This window comes from Ostrea edulis, chromosome 7 (assembly GCF_947568905.1).
Source record: "Ostrea edulis chromosome 7, xbOstEdul1.1, whole genome shotgun sequence".
NCBI lineage: Eukaryota > Metazoa > Mollusca > Bivalvia > Ostreida > Ostreidae > Ostrea > Ostrea edulis.
In genome coordinates, this window is record NC_079170.1 from 70,673,898 (window position 1) to 70,699,282 (window position 25,385).

A 25,385-nucleotide genomic window follows, 5' to 3' on the forward strand; every position below is an offset into this window, starting at 1 on the left:
CGGTTCGGTTTCGATTCAAAACAACACGGTTCGGTTATTTTCGATTCGGTTCATGTTAGGTCCAATTTATCTAATGACAGCACAAAAATTAACAATTTTAATGAGTAGCATATTTGAATTAATTTTATTCAAGTTATATAACTATATGTCGTCATTTGTAAACATCATATCTATTTATAATGGCATTTTTTAACTTTGATAAAAAAAAAGAAAACACTGACAGTCTATTAAGATTTGTTATATTAATGTACTGCACAAGTTTTGGATTATTAAACAAACCTATAGTGAATCTAAAATGTATAGATATTGTTTTCATTGATATGCGAAAATTCAACAATTCTATCAATTGAAAGTCTTTGAAAATCTCTCCTTTATTGATTTACTTGTCTCATATTAACTGTCAAATCTGTGTCATTACCTACGATGTTGATTTCACTCCACCACTGACAGAAATGCTATATATCATATAAAGATAAACTGCAATGATCTTACGGACCATATTCTGTTGATATCTGAGTGATGAAAATGCTAACTCTCAACAAAGTAGTGATTTAAATCTCTGTTGCATAAAAAACCACATGTTCTGTACATCATTCGGACGTCATATTTGTTGTTTTGGTGCAAGTAAAATCTAAACCGAACCGAAATCCGGAATTTGTAATCGGTGCATCGAATCGAATGGTATGAATCGCGGTGCACCGAAATTTTCGGTGCACCGCACAGCCCTATCAAGTACATTGTAAGGAGTAGGTGACCTCCATTGATTTTGATGTAGCATGGTCAAAAATCAAGTGTCAAACTGGACACAGGAATATACTGTCTGCTCAATATCTTGAGAATCCTTTGTTTGACAGACATCAAACTTAGTACACCGGTACATCCTAAAATTTAGATGACCCTTAGTGATTTTGAGGTCACATGGTCAAAGGTCAAACTGGACATAGGAAGATACTGGCCACTCAATATATTGAGAACTCTTTGCTTGACAGACATCAAACTTGGTACATTGGTACATCTTAAGAAGTAGATGACCCTTAGTGATCTTGAGGTCACATGGTCAAAGGTCAAACTGGACATAGGAAGATACTGACCACTCAATATCTTGAGAACTGTTTGCTTGACAGACATCAAACTTGGTACACTGGTACATCTTAAGAAGTAGATGACCTGTAGTGATTTCGAAATCACATGGTCAAAGGTGAAACTGGAAAGAGGAAGATACTACCACTCAATATCTTCAGAACCCTTTGCTTGACAGACATCAAACTTGCTACACTGGTACATCTTAAGATAAATGACCCTTAGTGATTTTGAGGTCACATAGTCAAAGGTCAAACTGGACATAGGGAGGCACTGTCCACTCAATATCTTGAGAACCCTTTGCTTGACAGACATCAAACTGGATACACTGGTACATCTTAAGAAGTAGATGACTTCAAGGGATTTTGAGGTCACATGGTCAAAGGTCAAACTGGACATAGGAAGATACTGACCACTCAATATCTTAAAAACTCTTTGCATATATGTTTTACAAACATCTCTTGTTTGGATTTGAATTAATAGTTTTGAAATTTATGTTGCAGATACATTTTTGGATTCTGTACTCATTGATGTTTGGGGAACATCTGTAAAGATCCCAATTGAGAATTATATAACAATTTATTTTCATAGAAATTAGGTTTGTGTGAAGGACAGTCAGATATAATATGAAATTTACTGTATAATAAAAAGTGTTAGTACACATGATGTGTTAAACAAGATACTGAGTGCTAGAATAACATTTCTTTGGATTCTATGCAGAAGTATCCTATATACAAATATTGCTAGTATAAGTTCACCATCAGTATCGTTATAATTCATTGCACATCTTTTTACAGAAACTAAAGAGTCGAAAGGCCCAGCTGGAGAGAGATTCCCATTTCTCGACCAAGGACAAAAAAAAAGATTAAAAAGGTGCTGACTAAGGAGGCAACGTCTCTAGAAGTAACGGATGATGAGGGAGCCACCCAGAGGAAGGTCTTACCATTTATATGGGAGTCATCCCTGCTGCGTAATGTTAAGTGCGACCTGGACAGAGAGTATGCTGAATCTTTGCAACTTCAATCAAAGAGACAAAAAGCCAAGGCCATTAGAAGTAGAACGGAAATGACTATGACCCCACCACCTAGGAGCATTCAAGAGTGGGCCGTTTCCTCTACTTATAAATGATGCTATTACTGTTAATAGTTATATTTAATTTCCTCATTTCTAGCTCACTGAGCCAAAGGCTCAAGGTCACAATTAATAATATTATATCGCTATAACCAGTTTTTATGAAATTTTAATAATGCTGTTGAAGGAGAATTGCAATTTTTCGGATGTTTATAATTGATACTGTTTAAGTATGTCTAGCATCTTAAAAAGTGTGATGACCTATATATTTCATTTGATAATTTATTAATTTTAACTTTAATAAATTGAAATAAATGCATTTTTGATACTTTTATCAGAGAATATTGCAAGTATGGAGTTACCTTGATATATTTATACAGATTTGTTCTGCTTTTACATGTTTTAGTACTAGTGTATCAGTATCATTACATCAAGTTCATTTGTGTGAATATTATAATATTTAAGAATGAATAAAACTGTCAAATTATGGCTTGTATTCTCTGTACAGTAGAAGGTCTTTGAGCATCAAGTTGGAAACTTGATATCAAATGCATGTATGCAGAAACCATTTGCATATCAGTAGCTTATGCATGCGGAAACTTGACGTAAACCATATATAAACCAATATAGTTTATGTATGCGTAAATTTATGATAAACCATATATGCATGTTGATGGTTTACGCCTGCGGAAACTTATGATAAACCATATGTATGTCAATGGTTTATGGTTGCGTAAACTCGCGGAAACTTGAGGTTTCAGCAAGTTTCCGTTGCGGAAACCATATGGATTCGTGGACACCCTAAGTTTCCGGAGTGCGGAATCTTGCTGAAACTTGAAGTTTCCAAGCGGAAACTTGGCAGAAACCTTATGTATACCTAAGTTTCCGCAGTGTTTCAGCCTTGCGGAAACTGCATTTTTCATCTTGTGGTTTGTGTACGATTATTTGACTGGTACTATTCATAGCCTAAATGTCCCGATCTGCAAACCTGGGCAATGAAAAGATCCCTTACGCTACATACGCATGTGCTGTCATGTTTTCATTACAGCCTCAGATTCATATTAAAATGATCAAACATTTAGTCATCAAAGGTGAGGATGACGAACAATGATCAATCTCATAACTCCTATAAGTAATGCAAAATATATAGTTGGGCAAACGCGGATCCCTGGACACACCAGAAGTGGGATCAGGTGCCTAGGAGGAGATAGCATCCCCTGTCAACCAGTCACACCCGCCATGAGCCCTATATCCTGATCAGGTAAAGGAAGTTATCAGCAGTCAAAATTAGTGTGCCAAGAACGGCAAAACAATCGGTATGAAACACGTCAGACAGCATTTGACCCAATGATAGGTTGTATTGGCGAACTAAATTGTTATAACGACCATAGAATTTGCGAAATGCTGATATCAATCGAGACTGTTGAAACTCCTGTACCATCAACTTGTTTGTCAGTAGCTTGCCTCGATTTACAAACTGACCATACGCAAAACAAGCTCTTGCGTATGGAATCAGTTGAGAAATATAAACACCAGATGCTGTTGATAATGGAATATTGCTATATAAATATGGGTAGTTGACGATGGAGAACCTGACATTATCCCGTTTATCATACAGTTGATTTGTCAGTTTGCCGTTAATGTTTACTTTCAATACAATATATCTAACATGTTGATACTTGGTCAAAATATATCATTTTTCTTACTTGATCTGCCTCATGATTACATGGTGAATACAGCTGCATCATCTGATACACCCCTATGAATACGCCACCGGGAATCAAGACGAAACGTAAAACTGAACTCCCAGCACAAGTCTCGAGCAAATAATATTTTCTTCAAGTGTATCCTCTGTGTAAAACACATTAATCAAAACGAGGTTTTGTTTTGCTCGAGGGCCGCGGGTTATGTACGCCTTACATATTTATTGTAAAATAATTATGGTACATGTAACTGGGTTGGATATCACTGTTACGTTTGTAGCTTAAGACATCTTTTACAGGTTTCATTTATGGAACCATTGTTCATACTTGACATACATGAAATCTACAATAGTAGTAGAAGTCCTCTTGCTCTAAGGCACTATGCGTTTGCTTTCTCTTACACTTGAGTGGTTGTAAAGAAGATTTTTCAAAATTGTAAAATTTTGGCAGTTTTCAAGCATTCTTTTGTTAGCCTCACGCTGATCTACAAAAGGTTTTAAAAAGACTCGCCGAAATATTTTCAAAATGAAATTTTATTACATGCACATTATTTTTATCAGATTCAGATAGAAGACAATAACGTGTTTAATGGTATAACATGTATGCCAATTCTAGAGTTTAGGCGTGATATTGTTACTTTTTTGTGAGTTTTCAAATACTCCCAAGAGATTTACTGCAAATTGATATGACTTACATAAAACAGTTATATCTATGGAAAATACAAGTAGTTATTGTTTCGGTAGACAAATATAGTTTTCCTCTCATATACAATAATCAGTGTTTCTTATACCTTGTATATTAATATTGTCGTTTACTAATGAAATATTTCTAAATACAGATGGATGCATGGTGTATACTACTTAGCTATGGGCTACAGGATCCCGAGATTTAGAATTAATGTTCCTCTCTTAACAATAAATCCATGACCTTGACAAAAATTAGATGGGTAGTTATGAAGAAGTTAAACTGTTAACGTACGACGGACGATGATGAACCAATAGCAATATGTAACCTGATTGATTCAGGTGAGCTAATAATGTATGAAAAGTGGCCTAGTGATATATGGAAGGTGACCTTTCAATGTATGGAATGCATTTTTATAACACATTTCGTTAAAGGACTATACATTGTAAGCTTGTTGATTGACCCCATTCGTAGCTAATATTTGATACTTAATAAAACTTTGTCGATCCTGTACAGGTTACATGGTAACACAATTATGCATGCAGCATGGAAAACATCGATAAGCATTCATCTTAAAGTGCTTGCTCCCTCCCTCAACGCACGAAAGTTTTCTTGTACTATACTTCCTCTGACAATTACTGACCCTGCCGAAATCGTGTGGTAATCTCTTACATGTCTGGCCTGTATAATAAAAAACAGATGAGTTGAAGGATCGAAGGGAAAAATGAATAGTTCTTAGAAACCTCATAACATAATGATTATCATTGCAAAGATGATACACGTAAAGAAAATGTTATTTTTCTGCATTCAAAACACTAACAATTGCATAATCAATACGCAATTTCCGAGTTGCCCAATAGTTCTTTCCTTTTGTGGAACTCTTACGCACAGTGAGACACAAAACATAATATCGTCTACAAGCGGTGGGTACAAATGCTTATAGCTGCCTTCATATATTACCTAAAGACCGATTATCAGACATCATGCAACCACCTAAACTGTAAAGACAAACACTATTAGTAAGTTTATTAGTATTTCATAATAAAATAGTTCAAACAAAAATCGATAATCACCATTTCTCTTTGATTAAAATACCACTCGTGCAGAAAAGGAAATCAAAAATTTCATATTTAATTCGATGGCCTAATTCAATCAAATATTATTCTTCATATGGTCAGTTTAATGTATACCAACGGCTGATATAAACAAAATTTACACTTTCATTACTTGTATCTGTATTTACATACCTAGTATATCGTATATGTATACATTTTGTACCCACCTATGCGTTCAACAGAACACTGAACGTACCTCTATCACAAAAGAGCTGATATCTCGGAAGTTGCGTATTACTACTTAAAATATTCCAGGCAAGTAGGATTGAAGTAAAGTTCCTTCGGCTGGCAACCCCACTTTTTGACAATGAGCATACTTTATTACATGTATTTCGTAATGAAAATAAAGATAGATCGGCTGACTCCCCCGTCTCCACCCTCACAATATCTAATGGTAATAGTTAATAATTTTTCATTGACAAAGCATTTTGGACAACTTCCTTTTTCGGCTGACCCCACCTCTAACCCTATATCACTATGAAAAAACGACGATACATGTTGCTACATTACACGAAGAAATCATGTCAAAATACGCGGATGTAAAACTGAAACTGTACCAATTTTGATGCACCAAATGCGCATTTCAACAAATAATATCTCTCCAGTGATGCTTAAGCCGAGATTTTGGAAATCCGAAATAACAATAAACTTGTAAGAACTGAAAGAAAAAACAGAGTGCCAAAGACTAGAGTTAAATTCGTCTAGGGATCGGAGCTATGTACGAGGGAGATAATCCATAATTTTGAAATGAATTTCTAAATTTTATAACAGCAATTAAATATTTATCCGTATTTTCAAGCTAGTAACGAGTTACTTATTTACTGGGGTGTAGATACTCTCGGGGTTTAACAGTCTACCAACAGAGGCCTCGACCCAGGGGTCGTAATGTAAAATGGTACCAATTTTGATGCACCAATGCACATTTCGACAAATTATGTCTCTTCAGTGATGCTCAAGCTGAAATTTTAGAAAACCGGATGCAATTTACAAGATGTGCAAACTCACCACAGCATCTCTGTATTGTTGCGGTTCATCTTCATTATGTACCTCCTCTCTGTGAGGTAATTGCACACTAACTCTGAGCTGTAGCTCTCTCCCACAGTGATCTGTAAAGAGTTTCCGGAGTTCGTCGGAGTTTGCTGTTTTCTTCCTGACGTTGTTTGTCATATCGTCTATCAGTCGTTGACTGTTAAGATCCAGGTCCTAGTTCCCAGTTGTATAGTAATAAACAATTTCAGTACTAATTACAGTTTTATTATTGCTAGAGTTTAATGCTTGCTTCTTTCACTGTCCACCCCAAAACATGTCGAATTCTAAGGGCAGTGACTTTAACCTAAGCACAACATTTCTTTGAGAATCTTTATTACCACGCTGAATGAAAAGTGAAGATAACAAACAGTGATCAATCTCATAAATCCCATAAAGAATGCAAAATTAAAAGTAGGGCAAACACGGACCCCTGGAGATACGAGGGGTGGGATGAAGTGTCTTGGAATTTGAAACGGTGTGGCTAATCGAATGTAGAACAAAAACCCACAGAAAAACTATGAAAATACACTAATGATTGACTTTTTTTTTTACAGTTGACATTCATTTTATTAAGTAAGTACATAATTCTAGTTTTGGGGTAAAATATCCGAAGATATCCCCTAAGTGTTCCTCACTTGGGGTGCCAGGGGCTCCTTGGATCAGAAAGGCATTTAGTTCATATAATTCATGTACATACAATTTCAGAAATAAAAAGATAATAATAATAATATTGTACAATATTATATTATACATGTAGTCAGGGGTCACATAAATCAGAGTCCAAGTTTGTGCCCCCGACCTGTTTATCTTGAAGGACTGTCCCCTTCAAGCATATCAACCTATTACAATGTATACAGGCAAATATATATATATAGTGGAGCCTCGTTAATCCGGACACTTTGGTTCCCAGCAAAATCGTCCGGATAAATGAAGCGTCCGGATAATTGAATCGCATATTTTCTAGCTTTGCATAAGTAGCCAATATGTGCCTACTTCATTGATGCATAGTGAATTAAACACATTCTATCATTGGATTTAACCATTTCCATTAGTAAATAAATTATGATAATGTTAACATTTACATGTATTTCAAAGCACTAAAATTTAATGTACGCGTTCAGTGTATTTGCCTTTGCTTACATTGTACGTATACATATGATCCCTAAAAAAAAAAAATACAAAACTGTGTACCGTATGTACTAAAACAAATAATGAAGCACTTTATGTAACTATACGTAATTAAATCATTAGTAACTAACATAATCATTTACATTTCAAACATTTCATCACACTTTTACTTCTTAAAGAGGCCGGTAATTTCCATCTGTCACGATTCACGGGTTCGGCGGTCTGTTAAAACAATCTTCATCGTCCAAAGTTGATATAAGAATTTCGTGATTATCATGTCAGTTGACAACATTCTTTAACCAAAATTCAATCTGCCAGACTTTATATTTTTTATTCTATAATTATCCAAGACAATATCAGGAGAACAAAATCATTTAAGCTCGTAATATCAAGACCTACTACTGCTTTGATCTAGTCACGCGCACATATTATTTTCATGATGCGATAATAACGGAACAAAACTCGGGTGAAATTAACATTGCAGGTACATACATAATGTAATTGTCATTTTCCTTAAAATGGTAATTTTCTCACTTCTACGCAGAGTTTAAAATTTCGAAAGCAATAAAGCTCTACAACATCGTAACAAGAATCAATCATACACAGGTATATTCTACATGCGCGACATTCTAAACGTTAAAAAATCATACTATATATACATGTGCATGAACATACATGTATATTTCACGCCAATCAACAGAATAAAATCCAGAATCTAAAAGTATAATCTACACTCTTTAGATTTGAATAAACCGATATCAATTTACGAATCAGTACAACTGATACGTGTAGCAGCTAAAACAAATTATCATTACGGCATGATGTTTAATTTATTAATACTATTAGGGTATTGATCAAGACTATAAAATAATATGCTACAGATTTATTTACAAAATTCAACACTACACGCAATAAAGATCTTATGTGCGAAAATTGGCAATACAATGTCTCGATCGGCACGTGCTATCTAACGGACTTATCATCACACACCACCTAATTCGAGGGAGATGTTACAGGGTACAGGTAATCGCTTTAATTAGACAGTTTGGCTTGTTTTCTTTATAATTTACACCTTGCTAAAATTGTCCCACACAGACCTTCCCTAAACAAAATTACCGTCCGGATTAACGGTAAAATTTTCAATGCATTATAACGTTTTGTAGTAAAAAGTGACCGTCCGGATCCGGAACTTCCGGATTAATGATGCGAAATAATGTATAAAAATTCCGTTCCCTAGAAAAATCGTCCGGAAGGTGAAGCGTCCGGATTAATGTCGTCCGGATTACCGAGGCTCCACTGTATATATATATATATATATATATATATATATATATATATATATACATTATATCTTTTCAGCAATATCCTTTAGTATTTTATAAAAATAATTTGCTTTGATTTTTCCACATGCATAGAATTCATAAAACAACTGTTTCTTGATATACACCATGAACACTTTCTTCACAATTATCAAATCTACATTTCATTTTAAATTTGTGTATTTTCATAGCAATAAAAGATATCACATTGTTGTAGCTGTTTGTTGTATTGTTTTCTTGTAGATAAAAACCAAGAACAATTAATTTCCATGTAATCTTGAAATTGAAATATTTTCCTACAGTGTTCCAAATAAATTATACATTTTTGCACTCAAAGAGTAAGTGCTTTGAATTTTCTACAACATTACATAATTGGCAAAAACTGGATTGTTCCTTTTCCATTTGCTCAGTGACAAATTACAGTGTGTCAAGTTATGTAATAATTTGTAATTGAATTCTGATTTGTTTAAGATATTTCTTACTCTATATATATAAATTGAATTTCTAAATTCCTTAAAACTACAGTTTAATTCTCTAGACCATTTGTTTTCATATATTGGCAAATCAAATTTCATGGACATAATTATATTATAAATTACTTGACTATTTAATTCCTTGATTAATACAGTTGTGTTATTTCTTAAATGTACTTTTACCACATCCTTGATGTTAATATATATGGATTTTTGGCAAGCAAATTGTGTTTAAATTTTTCTGAAAATTATTTTTAGAATTGTGTATTCACATAGCCAGTTGGCTTTCACTTTTAAGATATAACTGAAATGTTCTAGTTCTTTAAATGTTCCGTTTTCACCAAAAAAGGTCCTTTACATGTAATATTTTACTTTGAATCCAATTTTTGAAACATAGTGTGTCATTTTTGTACATAAAGAGTGTATTTAACCAAATTGGTTGAGACAAAATTTCATCGGTCGATGTAAGTGTGATATTCTGTAAAGCTTTGCATTTATTAAAATAGCTGATCACTTCGCAATAAAATGTAGGAATATTTGTCAACAGTGTCTTAATGTCTTGTTTATTCTATGTGCTTAGACTTAGGATATAACTTGGGTTAATGTTATATTTTTCTTAGGAAAGAATAAAACAAGTCGTTTTGTGATGCATTTGAAATAAATAGACTTTTGATCCACATGACTTTTAAGGCTTGAAATATGCTTTCAATATCTACTACTCCTATCCCCCCATCTTCTATTTGTCCAATAAGGGTTTTTCATTTTATTCTTTCTCTTTTATTCCAACGGAAATTGAACATAGCTTTGTTAATTTGTTTTATAGTATTTTCATTTGGATCTTCAAAAATACTTGCACTGTATAATAGTTTAGACAGTACTGATGTATTTATTATTGTGTATTTTCCAAAAAGAGTTAGTTTTCTAGATTTCCATGTATTTTGTGTCCTGGTGAGTTTTTCAATCTTTTCATCCCAGTTAAGTTTATAACATTTAGCAGGATCGTGTCCTAAATATATCCCTACACACTTTACTTCTTTATTGGTCATTTCAATATTTTCTAAATATTGACATCGATGTTTTAATGGTCCAAGTAAAATTCCAATAGTTTTTTCAATATTTAGTTTCATACCAGACTTAGTGCAGAAAGTACTTATTACCTCAATACACCTTTTTAAAGACTCTGAATCAGCTACAGGTAATGTTGCGTCATCCGCGTGTTGCAAGAATGTTATTTCATTTTCCATGTGGAGAGTTTTAAATCCTTTTATATCATCACGAGATTTTATTTTTAAAGATAGAATTTCAAAAACAAATAGGAATAGAAGAGCTGATATTCGACACCCCTGTCGAATTCCTCTTTGCATCTCGCAGGATTCCGAAATCCAACCATTATTTTTTATTCGAAATAAAGGATTCTTATATAAAAGTTTTATCCATTTGATAAATTCATTTCCAAAGTTAAACTTTTTTAGTACGTCAAATATGAATTTCCATTCTACTGAATCGAAAGCTTTTTGAAAATCTAAGAATATCAGTATTACTTCTTGATTATTGGCTTCACAATACTCAAAAATGTCTAAGATTTTTCTAGCGTTTGCTCCGATATATCTCCCCTTTATATAAGCGGTTTGATCGTGACTGATTAAGTTACGTAATAAGTTTTGTAATCGTTTTCCTAAAACAAAGGCTATAATCTTGTAATCTGTATTAGTCAAGCTAATTGGTCGGTATTTTTTTTATATTTGACTTATCTCCCTTTTTGTGTATAAGCAATAGAATGGACATTCTTTGAGTAAAAGACATCATGCCCGTCTCATGAACCATTTTTAATGCATTATAGAAAAAAAGCTTGATATCATTCCAAATTTTTTTTATAAAACTCCACGGGAATACCGTCGGATCCTGGTGATTTATTGTTTTCCATTATTTTAACAGCTTCCGAGCATTCCTCTAAAGACGGGAATGAGTCGCACATTTTTTTCTCGTCTTCGCTTAAAAGCGGGGTCTTTTTGTTTGTTTTCATTGGATTCCGTGTTGTTACTTTCATATAGATTTTTGTAAAAGTGTGTAATGTTTTTCAATATATCGTCATTGTTTGTGTAAGTTTTATCATTTTGTTGTAGACAATTAATCGCGTTTGAAATTTGATGATTTTTTTTCTAGTCTGAGAAAATATGCTTTATTTTTTTCCTGATTCTAACCATTTCGCTTTTCATCGAATGAATGCTCCTTTTGTTTTTTCTTCATAATAATTTTCTATTTCAAATTCTAGTTTTCTTTTTATGTTCATATCAATGAGACGTGAGTCCGTATTTTCTATCTCTTCTAGTTCTTGTTCTAGTTTGTGTATTTTATTACGTCGTGAATTGCTATTGTGCTTTGCAAAGCATATAGAATAATTTTTTGTCAATATTTTAATTTTTTCCCATTTCATTTGATCATTACGAATAGCATTAAAATCATTTTTATTACTAGCGAGTAAATCTTTAAATCCTTTAATATAATCTGTGTTCAGTAACAGGGATGTGTTTAACTTCCAGTAACCCGGACCTCGAGAGTTAATATTCAGTGAGAAGTCAAAACGTATTGCTAAATGATCAGTTGACCTATTGCCATTTGAATTCGGCACCTTTCTTAAGAAGATTTTTTGGGTTTCCAGATTTAAAAAATTTGAAATAAATATATAATCTATCCTGCGTTTAGCATTACCATTCCCGTCGCACCGCGTATATCCATTTTTTCCATTATTTTGTTCTTTCCATAGATCTTTAAGATCTATTTCTTTTAAAATATCAATTAAAAACTTTGAACTTTTATCTTTAAATTTTATGTCTCTATTTTGTCTGTCGTCTGCAGAAAGCCGACAGTTAAAATCGCCAACTAAAATGATATTGTCCCTATCAAGAGTATTTTTGATAATCCAGGTTAAAAGTCTTTTATAGAAGTCTGTTCGAGCATTTTCATTGTTTGGGGCATATACATTTACCAGACAGCAAGTATTATCATTATGTTTTATGTTTGTAAGATTTTTTCTGCCGTCAATTGATCTATTTACATTAATGATTTCACAATAAAATGTTTTCTTAATCAAAATTGACACGCCCCTACTATGAGCTGAATCTGAAAAACAATGCAAGGATTTGCCTTGCCATCTTGAATCAAATTTGAAGACATTTTGTTCACAGTAATGGGTTTCTTGCAAGAAAACAATATCAATATTATTTTCTCTTACCCAGTTATAAATTTTGACCCTTTTATCATAATTATTAAGGCCCTTCGCATTGAGGGATATACATTTTATAGAATCAACATTCATAGGAAACGATGCTTATGAATATTAAGCGTTACTTTTGTAAATGAAAAGTCATATAGAAGGGTAATCAAAACTGCTCTTCTCATTTGGAGTTTGATTGAGTGCGTTTGTTCGAAGCCGCTTTGTTGGAGCCTGCTTTCCCAGTTTTTTCGGGGTTTTTTTTTTTTTGGTGTGTGAAGCGATTCGTTGTAGGATTGATCCCATAATATTTTGTCCCGGCCACTCGCTTGGACTAGTATGCTCGGTTTGCACTTTGTCAAGCCCTGTGCCCCAAAAATTGTCAAAAGTTGTTTCGGCAAAGATCGAGTTTTTTAGAGCGTTGTCAAGCGCCTTTGCAAAATGTTCATCTTGGGCAGCTTTTTTGTATAGGATTTCTTCCATGGCTTGTTCTCTGGTTTTTAACCAACTATCAGATGGTACTATTTTATTACCAATGAATTTGGCATCTCGTGCGGTGGGCGCTTCCCTTATTTTTTCTGCGGCAACAATGTCACCCGAGCGTAGGGCTTTAACACCCTGGAATGCGTGCTCGGATGATTTGAAATTTTCATTAAAGACTTTTATGTCGCATGGATAGAAATTTGACAATGGGTCTTATTTGCCAAAGAAGGGTATTACTCCACTTTGCTTATGAATATAACCCGGACAAGATTGTTGCCCAGGCTCATGACCTTTTGACAGGCAGACCTTGTATTTCTGTTCTGACGGACATTCCGAGCTGAAATGATCTTTACTCCAGCAATTTGTACATGATTTTGTGTCTGTTTTGGGTTGACCTCGATGGTAAATTTTGCATGATAGACCAGCACAAAGCTCTTTTTGGGTAGGAAAATACCTTCTTTGAGTGGTTCGATGTAAATGAATCGGTTGCCGTTTAGTACTCCAGTCATTTTTGGGTGAGAGGATTTCTTATATGTTCATATTTCATTTCACTTTTGGGTTTAACACCGAGTTTTATCAGCATTTGCATGATCTTTTTGTCGTCCACTGAAAGAGGGACCCTAAAAATGACGACTTTGAGCACATTGTCAGATGGCGAGGTCGAACCTGAGGAATACGGATTGAAGTCGTATACATTTACCGACTTGTGGTGAATCTCAAAACCTTGAATAAGCAGAGTATTTCTACTGTCTGCGTCTTTAACATAATTTATCCACAGATCTCTGTCAAGTTGGATACAAGGACGTTCGGTCCGACGATCTTTTTAATATTGCTCATAAGTTCAAAGTCTGTAACCCTTTCGGATTTGTTTGCTTGCAACTCACCATTTTTTTTTTTTTTTTTTTTTTTAGATATACAGGTTTCGTCATTCCTGCCATTCCTTGATTGACTTTTAAACAACTGCAAACATAATAATGTCTTTAGGCTGTTCTCTGCTCCGTGTTTCTTTCAGGCAGACTTAAAGAATGTGATATTTATGTTAAATACATATGTTTCGAACTATCTGCTGTGAATGGTCCGATGTGCATCTGCTATTGTTTTCTTCAAAGTGTACAGAACTACTGTGTTGCAGCTGAATTAGTTTTAAAAGTTATTAACTTTCCCTTAATCACATGCTTGAAAACATAAGCATGGGAAAGAAGACAATGATAAGATCATTTAAAAGTAAATATAGTGGAAACCCAGAAGTACATTTGCCGCTAGTGGTTGAACTTGCGTATCATATTCGATTTGAATAACGAAGCACGAAATCAGGTATATAGATGGGTCATACCCTGTTAATTCTGCTATCTGAACATTTTTTCCTTCGTTATTCAAATTTATAATATGTACTGGTGCCATTTCACACCGATTTGAAACCATGTAATATGTGTTTTGGAATATCTCCGCGTGCAAGAGATGATGCATTGAACTCAGACGCAGCTGTTTAAATTTGGGATTGGAAAAAAACGTCGACAAGGAAGATATTTAGGAATAGTGCTAATAGGTTTTTGATATTTTTATTTTTATGAAACAAAACGTGAAAGACTTATGACACGATACTGAAGTACATAACAAAATACAGTACACAGCTTTATACAGATACACGTAAGGAAGTCTGAATTGGACACTTGATCATCACTTAATGTACCTTCTGAATATGCATTATAAATGCCTTACTGACTGTTTGTAAAAACCGATTTCCAACCAAAGAATTCGGGTTAAAACGGGTGAAATCGTATATGACAAATGCAGGCTCATACGTATGTGTGCGTGTTGTAATTTAACAGTGTTTTAAAAGGTGGACAAGAGACGAAAAACGGACCATACAACTAAAACAAACTTGAATATACATTTATTTACAAGATACCAATGCCGATATCGATATATTTAATCATAGATTACAGATCAAAATTCAGATATATGTGAACAGATCAGAGGATCGGATTTTAATCAGATTGGAAGATTCTAAAAATTAAAAAAGCACAATGAAAATATTAGTTCAAAGGGGTTTCACTTCAAGTAGCGATTATACTGTATCGACATTTCAAACAAATAGATTGTCATAAACAAACCAGTTACAAATAATTGAGAAGATGCACATTTTTTCTCATAAGATGTTAGGAAACATTAATTTGATTGAAATAGGTATATTGTCGTTTAGGAAAACATTTCCACTGTTGATCTTTCAAATTTACGAAGTTAAATATTGAATATTGATCACTGTTCATTATTTTCATATTTCATACTCAAGAAGAATGTAATCCGTAACCCACCGGATGTGACGTGTGCACCCTGAACATCAGAATGCTCTGGTCGTAAATTTGTGAATTAAAGCGGTACAAGAATAATTGGTAAAAGTACTGAATTCATGGACTGGAGAGTTTTTGGTAAATGTAAGAAGAAAAACAAAATATTTGAGTTTGTTACCTAAATTAATTCTTCTCGTCATTATGTGGTGTACAAACTCCTATGATGATGATAAAAGTCTCATGACGTGAAAACTGTACAGTTCAATTATGGCATTTTCTTTACATTCATTAACAACGGATGTTGTTTAAATTTTTATGCATTCCGGGGAAGACTTTGTAATCGCAAGGAGAAACTTTTAATAGAAATATAAGGATGCTGTCACTAGTCGCCATCTTTGAACCACATAGTTATCACGTCAGGTGTCATGCTAATAATTCAACATGACGTCGAATTTTCGTTTCGTATGTTGTTTAACACTCTAAATAAAGAATATGCACTCATGCAGAGACATCACCAAGTGACATGCCAAGTCTTTAATCAAAGTATGGCATCCAGGCTTGTAGATGTTTTACCATGGTGTTCGTTTTAAAGGTCATATATATATATATATATATATATATATATATATATATATATATATAAATAACGTCGTGAGTGTCTCTTGCAATGACAGGTGTTTGGCGGAGGGACACTCATTATTTTATGTTAAACGTCTTATGATTGACGTTTTAGGAATTAAAAGCACATATAACACGTTCGCTCAATAATTAGAACTGTACATGAAATATTGGAAATTACAGTTACACATTACATACCGGTATTCACTCACAACTTAGAAATGAGATAGTAACGCTATAAAAAAAATAACTTACCGGATCACCGTCTGCTTTTAATTTATCCAGCAATTCAGACTACAAATAAAAAGAATAAAAATATGACCTAACGCTATCAAACATTATGTTTCCTTTAGAAAACTAATTATCAGTTTATAGATTGGATCCAATGGGGACAATGTGCATTATAAGTAAACATGTAACAGTTGAGATTATATTAATGTTTGTTGAGAATGTTGGAAATGTTGTAAAATGTTACAGATGATGCTTATTTGAATTTAGGATCTTAGAAATGTTGTAAAGTGTTACAGAGGACATTTAAATTAAGATGGCCGTCGAGATCGGAGGTGTGTTAACAATCCCCTTACTCTTTTGGATTTTAATGCAGTTTCAAAATGTTTTAATCAAACAAGAAGTAAAGGATGATTTTAATTACTCTCCAGGATTCTGTTGGCCAATTTTAACACCGAAAGTTTTGGGCTTTGGACAAGAAATTTTAAACAGAAGTTTTGGAAATTTCAATCAAAACAATCGATCGACGAGGAACAAGAGCGTAGTGAGTACAAATGTACTCATGACGTTTCTATGTTTATTGCTGTCAAGAGATATACAGTTAAATCCCGGTCCAACTGGAAATTATCTATGTATTTGCTGTAATAAAGAACAAATTTTAAAAACAGAATTTGGGCCTGGAAAGTTTGAGTGGATCTGCGATTCATGTATAAATATTTGTTTTGGAAATTTCATCGTGAATCAGAGTGTGAATGAAATTTTAACAACTTTACCTAAAGGTATCAAATTTGCTCATGTTAACTTATATGGCATACTCAATAAGCTTGACCAAATCAAGATTTTACTAAAAGATGGAATATTTGATGCATTTGCTGTCACAGAGAGCAAACTTGATTGTCATATTTCCAATTCTGAAATTAAAATCAAAGAATACACTGTTATAAGGAAGGGTCGTAATCGGCATGGATGAGGCGTATTCATGCTGATTAAAGAAAATGGACTGCAATGAACATATGCACATATGAAAATTTAGATTTTTTTAAAAGTAAATATCAAACTTCTTAATTCACCAAAAATCAATGTAGGAGTTGTTTACAGACCGCCCGATTCCAACTCACAATGGATAGAGGATTTCGAGGAGCGGATGGAGGATTTGTCAACTTCCTTTACTGAACAAATTATCATGGGCGACTTCAATATAGATCAATTAAAGTCTTCAAGTTTTAAATCCGCGTTGGAAATATGCGGTGTTACTCAAATAATAAACAAGCCTACCCGTGTGACGTGCGATAACAGTACGTTGATAGATCATATATATGTTATCCATCCCGTATTCTATAGCTCCAGAGGAGCAATACCAATCGGGCTGAGCGATCATCACCTTGTATAATCGAAACGAAAGAAATTTAAAGCTCTTTCACCACTTGACCATATTCATGTAAAGTATAGAGATCAAAAGAAACTAATTAAAAGAAATTTTATTAACGATCTTAATGCTGTTGATTGGAACTCGCTGAAATCATTACCCGACATCGATAGCATGTGGTCGTCTTTCCATTCTATGTTCATGACAGTTGTCGACAAGCATATGCCCATAAAAGAACGACGTATCCGCAGTGACTCTGAGAAGTGGATACACGATGATATTCTTTCATAAATGCGACAGAGGGATATATTACACCACCGAGCAATAAAGTCACGTGACGAATCCGACTGGAAATTATATAAGACCGCAAGAAACAGGGTTGTGAACAAAATTAACGATGCTAAATGCGAATTTGTGGAAAGTGCAATAAATCAAGTCAATACAAAACCAAAGGCCATGTAGAAAAAATTAAAAAAAATTCTTACCAACGAAATCGGCAAGCGCTACGCCAACATATTTAGAAATGGACGGACAACCCGTTACAGACACAAAAGAGATGGCCAATACTTTTAACGACTTCTTTTGCGGCAGTGAACACAAATATGCAGAGAAATTTGGCAGTTCATTGCCTGAAATTGAACAATTAATGCCTAGGGGTCTTTTAGCATTCCAAATATTTCTATTAATTTTGTCTGAAATGAAATAAATGCTATGTCAAATTCGAAGGCTACGGGTTTAGATGCTATTTCTGTCAAGCTATTGAAAATTTTCTCAGGTGTGATTGGTGAAATTTTAACATATCTGTTAAACATGTCTATAAAAAGTGGTGTTGTTGCATCCGACTGGAAAAAAAGCTAGAGTTACCCTTCTTTTTAGATCTGGTGACAATTTTATGGTGAACAATTATCGACCCGTGTCAGTTTTAGCAATCGTGAGCAAAATTATAGAAAGACATGTTTTTAACACATTTTACGAGTATTTGGATAAAAACAATCTTTTAACGGAACATCAATCCGGTTTTAAACCATAGCATTCTTGCGATACAGCACTTCATAACATTATTGATAAATGGTTAAGCAATAAAGATAGTGGCAAATTAACAGGTGTTCTTTTTATTGATCTTAGTAAAGCTTTGACACTGTAAATCACCAGGTATTGTTACACAAGACTTTATCATTTGGTATTTGTCAAAATTCTTTTAAATAGTTTCAGTCTTATCTTAGCGGAAGGTCACAATGTGTTACATGGAAAGGTGTTTTATCAAATGAAAAAGATGTTACAATAGGTGTGCCTCAGAGGTCCATATTGGGTCCATTGTTCTTCGTTTTATTTGTTAACGATTATTCTAAATGCCTAAAACACTCAAATGTCTCTATATATGCAGATGATACATGTCAGGATGTTTCACATCAATCTATTGATATTATTGAGCAAAGGTTACATGATGATCTTTTAAACTCTATGAAATGGATGGAAAGTAATAAACGTACGATGAATTTAGAGAAAATACAATGTATGTTGATTGGCACTGCAAAAACACCTCTCAAAGTGTACAAAAATGTGTATCAAAGTAGGAGATATTGTTTTAGATACTGTTAAAACGGCCGAACTTATTGGTGTACAAATAGATGAATGTCTAACCTGGTCTGTACACATTGATTCTTTATGCAAGAACCTTTCACAGAAAATAGGCATTTAACGTCGTCTGCAAACTTTTATGTCAAATGCAGCATCACTGAACATTTATAACACTGTTATATTTCCTCATTTTAATTATTGTTGCACAGTTTGGTGCTCTGACAAAAACAGGGTTTTTATTGACAGACTTTTTAAATTACAGAAAAGGGCAGCCAGAATCATATTGAAGGTGAAAGTAACTCAGACTTCTACAGCTGCTATTTTTAGTGTTCTTAAATGGATACCTGTTCATGATTATTTTGTATATAGAAAACTAGTGCTTGCGTTTAAGGTTCTTAATAACATGACACCAGAATATATGAACGTTTTTAGTTTTGTCAGCTAAGTTAGTTCCAGAAGAACAAGAAGTAGCGATAGTGGCATTATATATTTACCAAAAGTTCGAACTGAATATTATAAACGGTCTTCTAAGGTACATGTATCTTCCACAATTTCATGGAATCAGTTGCCCGAGTCTGTCAGAAGCTGTGGTTCTCTAACATCTTTTAAATCAGCATATTTGCAGCATTATTACTAAACTAAGTGATATATAGATATGATGTATATGTTTATTTTTTCCCCAGTGATATTGTGTGTATATTTTATGTATATATTTTATATTATGTTATCTATTTTTCTATTCTCTCATTTATCTGTCTGTGAATATGTTTTATACAGGACCACAATGTAAACTATTCATTTGTACTAATTGTGGTATCCTGTCTAAATAAAAGAATTTATTATTATTATCATTATAGAGGATGTTAGAAATGTTGTAAAGTGTTACAGATGATGTTAGAAATATTGTAAAGGGTTATAGATTATGTTAGAAATGTTAAAGTGTTACAGATGATGCTACTTTGCATTGAGGATGTTAGAAATGCTGTAACGTGTTACATATGATGCTAATTTGTGTTGATGATCTTTGATATGTTGTAAAGCGTTACAGATAAAGGACATGTCCGTTTTTCATTCTCATTCACTCGTTCTTCGTCCATCTTCTTCACCATTTCCAATTGATCTTCGTGATATTTGTTCAAAATGTCTGTCATTCTCTCTGTTTGAGTTTTCAAATGCCTCAACATATCTTCCTTGTAACGAGTATTCAACTCATCTAGTTTCTGAAATAGTCAAAGTCAAATCTTAGGAAAAACTTTAATGTTATTTGTTGGTACTTGCGAAAAATTAAATCAGGCAAGTCCGATAACTCTAATATGACATAATTATATCCTACCTTCAGAAGATTGTCTCTGATTGTAATATCAGCAACAGCATCTGATGAATTATCATGCTAATCAAGAAAACGACGCAATCTTTTAAACTGACTTACAAGTTTACATAGAGTTTGGTCAATACAATGCATATTCAGAATATGTACATTCTAATACCTCATATTCGGCTATGATCTCTTGAATTCTTGCTTTGTTTAGTTTAGCCAGCTTTATGTTCTGTTCATTGAAATATCTCGTCAGCTTTTCTTCGCTTTCATTATTGCTGGATTCATTCTCCGATTCATTGTTATCATCTGGGAAGACGTTTGAATCGACTTTGATTAATTCCTACAAGCAAAATTAATATACATACATGCATAATGACCGTTTGCTATAGAACGTTTCAGAATATGACGTAGAAGCAAATCTTAAAAAGAATCTTACCTGTTTAACTTTGTTGATATAATTTTCAGAATCCAAAGACCCCTTTTCAGCTAGTTTTCCCTGTATGATATAATGAACATATATATCAGTCGTTTATTTTGAAGATTTGTATCAGGATTTAGATTCCCTTATAATGAAAGCAACCAAAGCAAAAGACATAATTTGTTTTACATTAGTAGACATTTATATGTGCATGTTCTAACATTCAATAATTTAACGGCAACAATGATGTCATTTGCCTTAGACCAATACATGTTACCAGATCAATGCCCACTGTTATACAATGGCGAATCTAGCTGCAATAATGTAGCCCTATCCGATTTCTTTTATTCTGACGTTTTCGGGATAGGGCTACAATTCCATAGGATCTCCGTAATGGTGCAAAATAATTTTATGAATAACCGATAATAAGTTCCGTGTATTAATCCCAAATGTTGTTTACACCAAAAGGAGTACCAACTTTGTGCTTGGGCATGTCTAATAAAGGTGTTTTTTCATTAAACATGTACAGCATGAAAAAGTCTTCGTCTGCTCCGTTATGTTTGTTATCGCGAGATCTCGTAGGTGAATCTACTGAAAAAACATAAACATTGACAATCTGTGCAAAAATGTAGTTACTCGAGCCACTCCAACAAAGAAAGGAAAACCATAAGGTTGCAGAAAGAATTTACACTCTGCTGTTCGTTTTTAAACTTGATATTAAATCTAAACCATTTTAATACCCACGAAATAGCTTTCTCCTCCGTACTTGTCCATTGATGTAAATACTACCTTATATGGCATATACAAATAACTTGACATCGGAAGTTGAAACTTCAGAACATCAAACATGGCCAACAAATATGAATCGAAAAATTGGAATGTATCGATATTGTTGAAAACGGTAGAATAGAGCCTCACAAATTTTAAGTTGCAGGTTGTAAAATTCTATATTGACTAAGAAACATAAAATATCATTTTATCTACATAATGAAAGTCAGTAAATGTTTAGAATGATCGAAAATGTTGTGGGAGTGAATAACTCCCGCATTTTCACCATTACGCAGATCCTAAGGAGTTGTAGCCCTCTCCCTCCCAACAAGTTACGGTGTCAGTTTTATCATTTAAACCCTCCCCCATTATATTGGATGGAAAAAGTCCATTGAAAGGATCTAGTGATGTGTGATCGGGGAAATTCAAACTGCTGATTAAATTTTAGTTACAACACCTTGTTCTTTCGTGATGGAGGTGAGTTAGGAAGACGCTTTTAACCACTTTTAAAAGATGCATTTGAAAGCCATGTGTTTATCAAAGGAAAATGGAACCAATATCTAAAGATAATCCACTGTAACAGTATATCTCTGAACATTGGCATGCGAGTATAGGTTCTACTAAGACTCATGCAGTCCATGTTTCAGTTTTATGCATGCAAGTCCGTTGTCCAGTCAATAAGTTATCTTGTGGCCCTTCTTTTTATACTGTATAACATGCGTTGCCATGGTAACCACGAGCTAATTTTTTTGGGGGGATGTTGGTTTCAGCATAAAAAATAATTTACTTTTTCACTATTCTAACGTCATTTTCAAACATAAGTGCAGTAATGATTTTAGATAATCATTTCCTGGGTATATTTGAAAGAGACCACCTTCCTTAAACAGTTTGAAGTGTGCATGCGTTAAAGGTTCCAGTTTGACCGTGTTCACTTTCATGTATATATCCATTAATTGACAAATTTGTTAGTTTAGGAAAAATATCACATATTCATGCATGTAAATAATCACTTTTCAAACCAGATTTTCCATCGTATTTTATACCCATTGAAACAAAGATTGTACGTGAATACATCTATGGAATACAACACCTGATTAATAAATGTTATTATTGCACGATCATTCAAATATTGTTAAAAACTGAATCCACTGCATGTTTTTTTTTTTAATTTCATTTACTTGTACACTAGTGATTTTGTATCTCTAGTGGACATTATACAGTGAAATCGACCTTTGTGAAACTTGATTGGGTTATGATACTTCAGATGTAGACAAATCCGATTTATTTAAAGAGCAAATATCAAGGTCACAGTTATTCTAAATACATTCAAATTTTGTTGAAATACCAGTTAGGATTATCAATAATTACTACTTCAAATAATACATGCAAATTTATGTACAGCATATACCTTGCAGACAGGAAAAAGGCGATGTAATTGAGTTAAAGCTCTAGGTCAGAGTAGTTAATGATAGACTGAAATTATGTAGTAGTGCTGGCTTATGGATGAGAATATTTTACTTCATTGGTACATCCAATCTTTACCAAACATCCTTTGACAATGCATTCCAAAGCTTCTACGGAACAAGAAATAAATTGATTTCCTCAACTCGCAATCTAAGATGTTTAGATATATCGACGACGTATTATCTGTTACGAACGATATGTTTCAGTCATGTGTGGATTCGATCTATCTCTAGTGGACATTACACAATGAAATCAATCTTAGCCAAACTTAATTGTGTTATAATACTTCATATGTAGACAAAACTGATTTATTTAAAGATCAAAAGTCAAGGTAAGTTTTTTTTAATACATTCAAGTTTTGTTGAAATGCTGGTTATGATTTTCAGTAATTCCTACTTCAAATAATACATCCAAATTAATGAACAACATATATCTTGCAGAGAGGAAAACATCTTAACAAAGTCGATGTAATTGAGTTAAATGTCTAGGTCAGAGTGGTTTATAATAGACTGAAATTCTGTAATAATGCTGGCATATGAATAAGAATAATTTACTTCATTCATACACCCAAGCTTGATAAAACAAGCTTTGATAATGCATTCCAAAGCTTTTACATGACAAGAAAAAAAAAGATTGCTTCAACTCGACATCTAAGACGTTTAGATATATCGACGAAGTTTTAACTGTTACCAATGATAAGTTTCATTCATATGTCGATTCGATATATTCCAATGAAATCGAAATAAACGACACCACAGAGTCTTCCCCATCTTCTTCGTACTTAAGATATTTTGTTGCACATAGATGTTTACGGCGCACTAAAAAAATCAATTTTATGACAAACGGGGTGATTTCAACTTCTTCGTCGTCAACTTCCCATTTCCACGTAGCAATATTCTATTACCACTTGTATACTGTGTTTATATCTCTCGACTGATTCAAAACGCAAGAGCTTTATCTGCGTATGATCAGTTTTGAATCGAGGCTACTGACAACCAATTTGATGTGACAGGTTTGAACAGTCTTGTTCAAAGTAAGCATTTTTCAAATTATATGGTCGTTATAATAATCTAGTTTGTAAATACAACCTACCATTGGGTCAAGTGATGTTTGAAGTAATGCATGTCAATTGTGAGTCTGTTCTTTACACATTGAGTTTGACTATGAATCACCGCGTGTAATTATCATTATCAGAAATAAGTTGACGTTTCGAAATCTATTTTTCTAAACAAATAATTTTATTTTATTTATTCTACCCAATTTGATTGGTTCATTTGACTTTATCAACACTCTTTAAATCGTATAAACAAAGTTACCCCTTTCCCGTCTATATGACGTCAATGGAATGCCATCACAATACGTTTGGTTGATCAGTTTTCATTTAGTTGACACGGAAACATTGGTCCGCATCCTATTCTGTTTCGAATTTCATCAAATAATATTAAACGTTGTTTACTAAATCGCATTATAAGTAATGAAAGTGATTTTTATCTGCTTTATACGATATAAAGTAAATTGAGACAGTTGACGCAACTTTATGAACCGATTATAATGCGTAAACTGCCCCAACTTACTTTATATCGTTTACAAGAAATAAAAATCACTTTCATTCCTTAGATAAGTATATATTGTAATTGTTTACATTATACGTAAAGCGGAATGCGCTTGTGTGGTTTTACTTTCGTTGATAAAATTCTACACATCAAATGCAGATCTTTGTTATACACATTGTACTTAACCAAAAAAAGGAAGATTTACGCGTATACATTATATGTGTTTTCAAAGCACGCGCTTTGTAAACATAAACATACATAATCTAGGTAATTTATTAGATTTTGCTTAAAACAAATTAGATTAAGAGCCCAAGAAAAGGAGATGTGGATGTCTTTATTTTTTGTGAGCACTTGTGACATATATCTAGTACTTTAGAATACAATATAGGGTTTGAATGAAGCGTATGTTCACGGTTAACATCTTTACATATAATTTCCGTGTTAAAGAGGTTCGCACCTGAGATTTGGAGTAATGTCAATTTCTAGG

The 25,385-nt window shown here is 33.4% G+C and overlaps 1 protein-coding gene across 4 annotated transcripts in view; it reads right to left on the reverse strand.

Moving 5' to 3' along the window:
* Positions 1 to 3,560: 3,560 nt before the first annotated feature.
* The window catches only part of LOC125671023 (uncharacterized), a 35,566-nt gene continuing 13,741 nt past the window's right edge, over positions 3,561 to 25,385 (reverse strand). For 3 of the 4 annotated variants that reach the window (XM_048906508.2, XM_048906506.2, XM_048906507.2), the window contains 7 exons: positions 21,132 to 21,191; positions 20,865 to 21,035; positions 20,711 to 20,767; positions 20,424 to 20,597; positions 16,461 to 16,499; positions 6,659 to 6,856; positions 3,561 to 5,219 (listed from right to left, as the gene is read on the reverse strand). In XM_048906508.2, the coding sequence (XP_048762465.1) occupies positions 5,106 to 5,219; positions 6,659 to 6,856; positions 16,461 to 16,499; positions 20,424 to 20,597; positions 20,711 to 20,767; positions 20,865 to 21,035; positions 21,132 to 21,191 (813 nt within the window). In that variant the 3' untranslated portion in view covers positions 3,561 to 5,105. The other variant, XM_048906509.2, reaches the window with a different exon arrangement.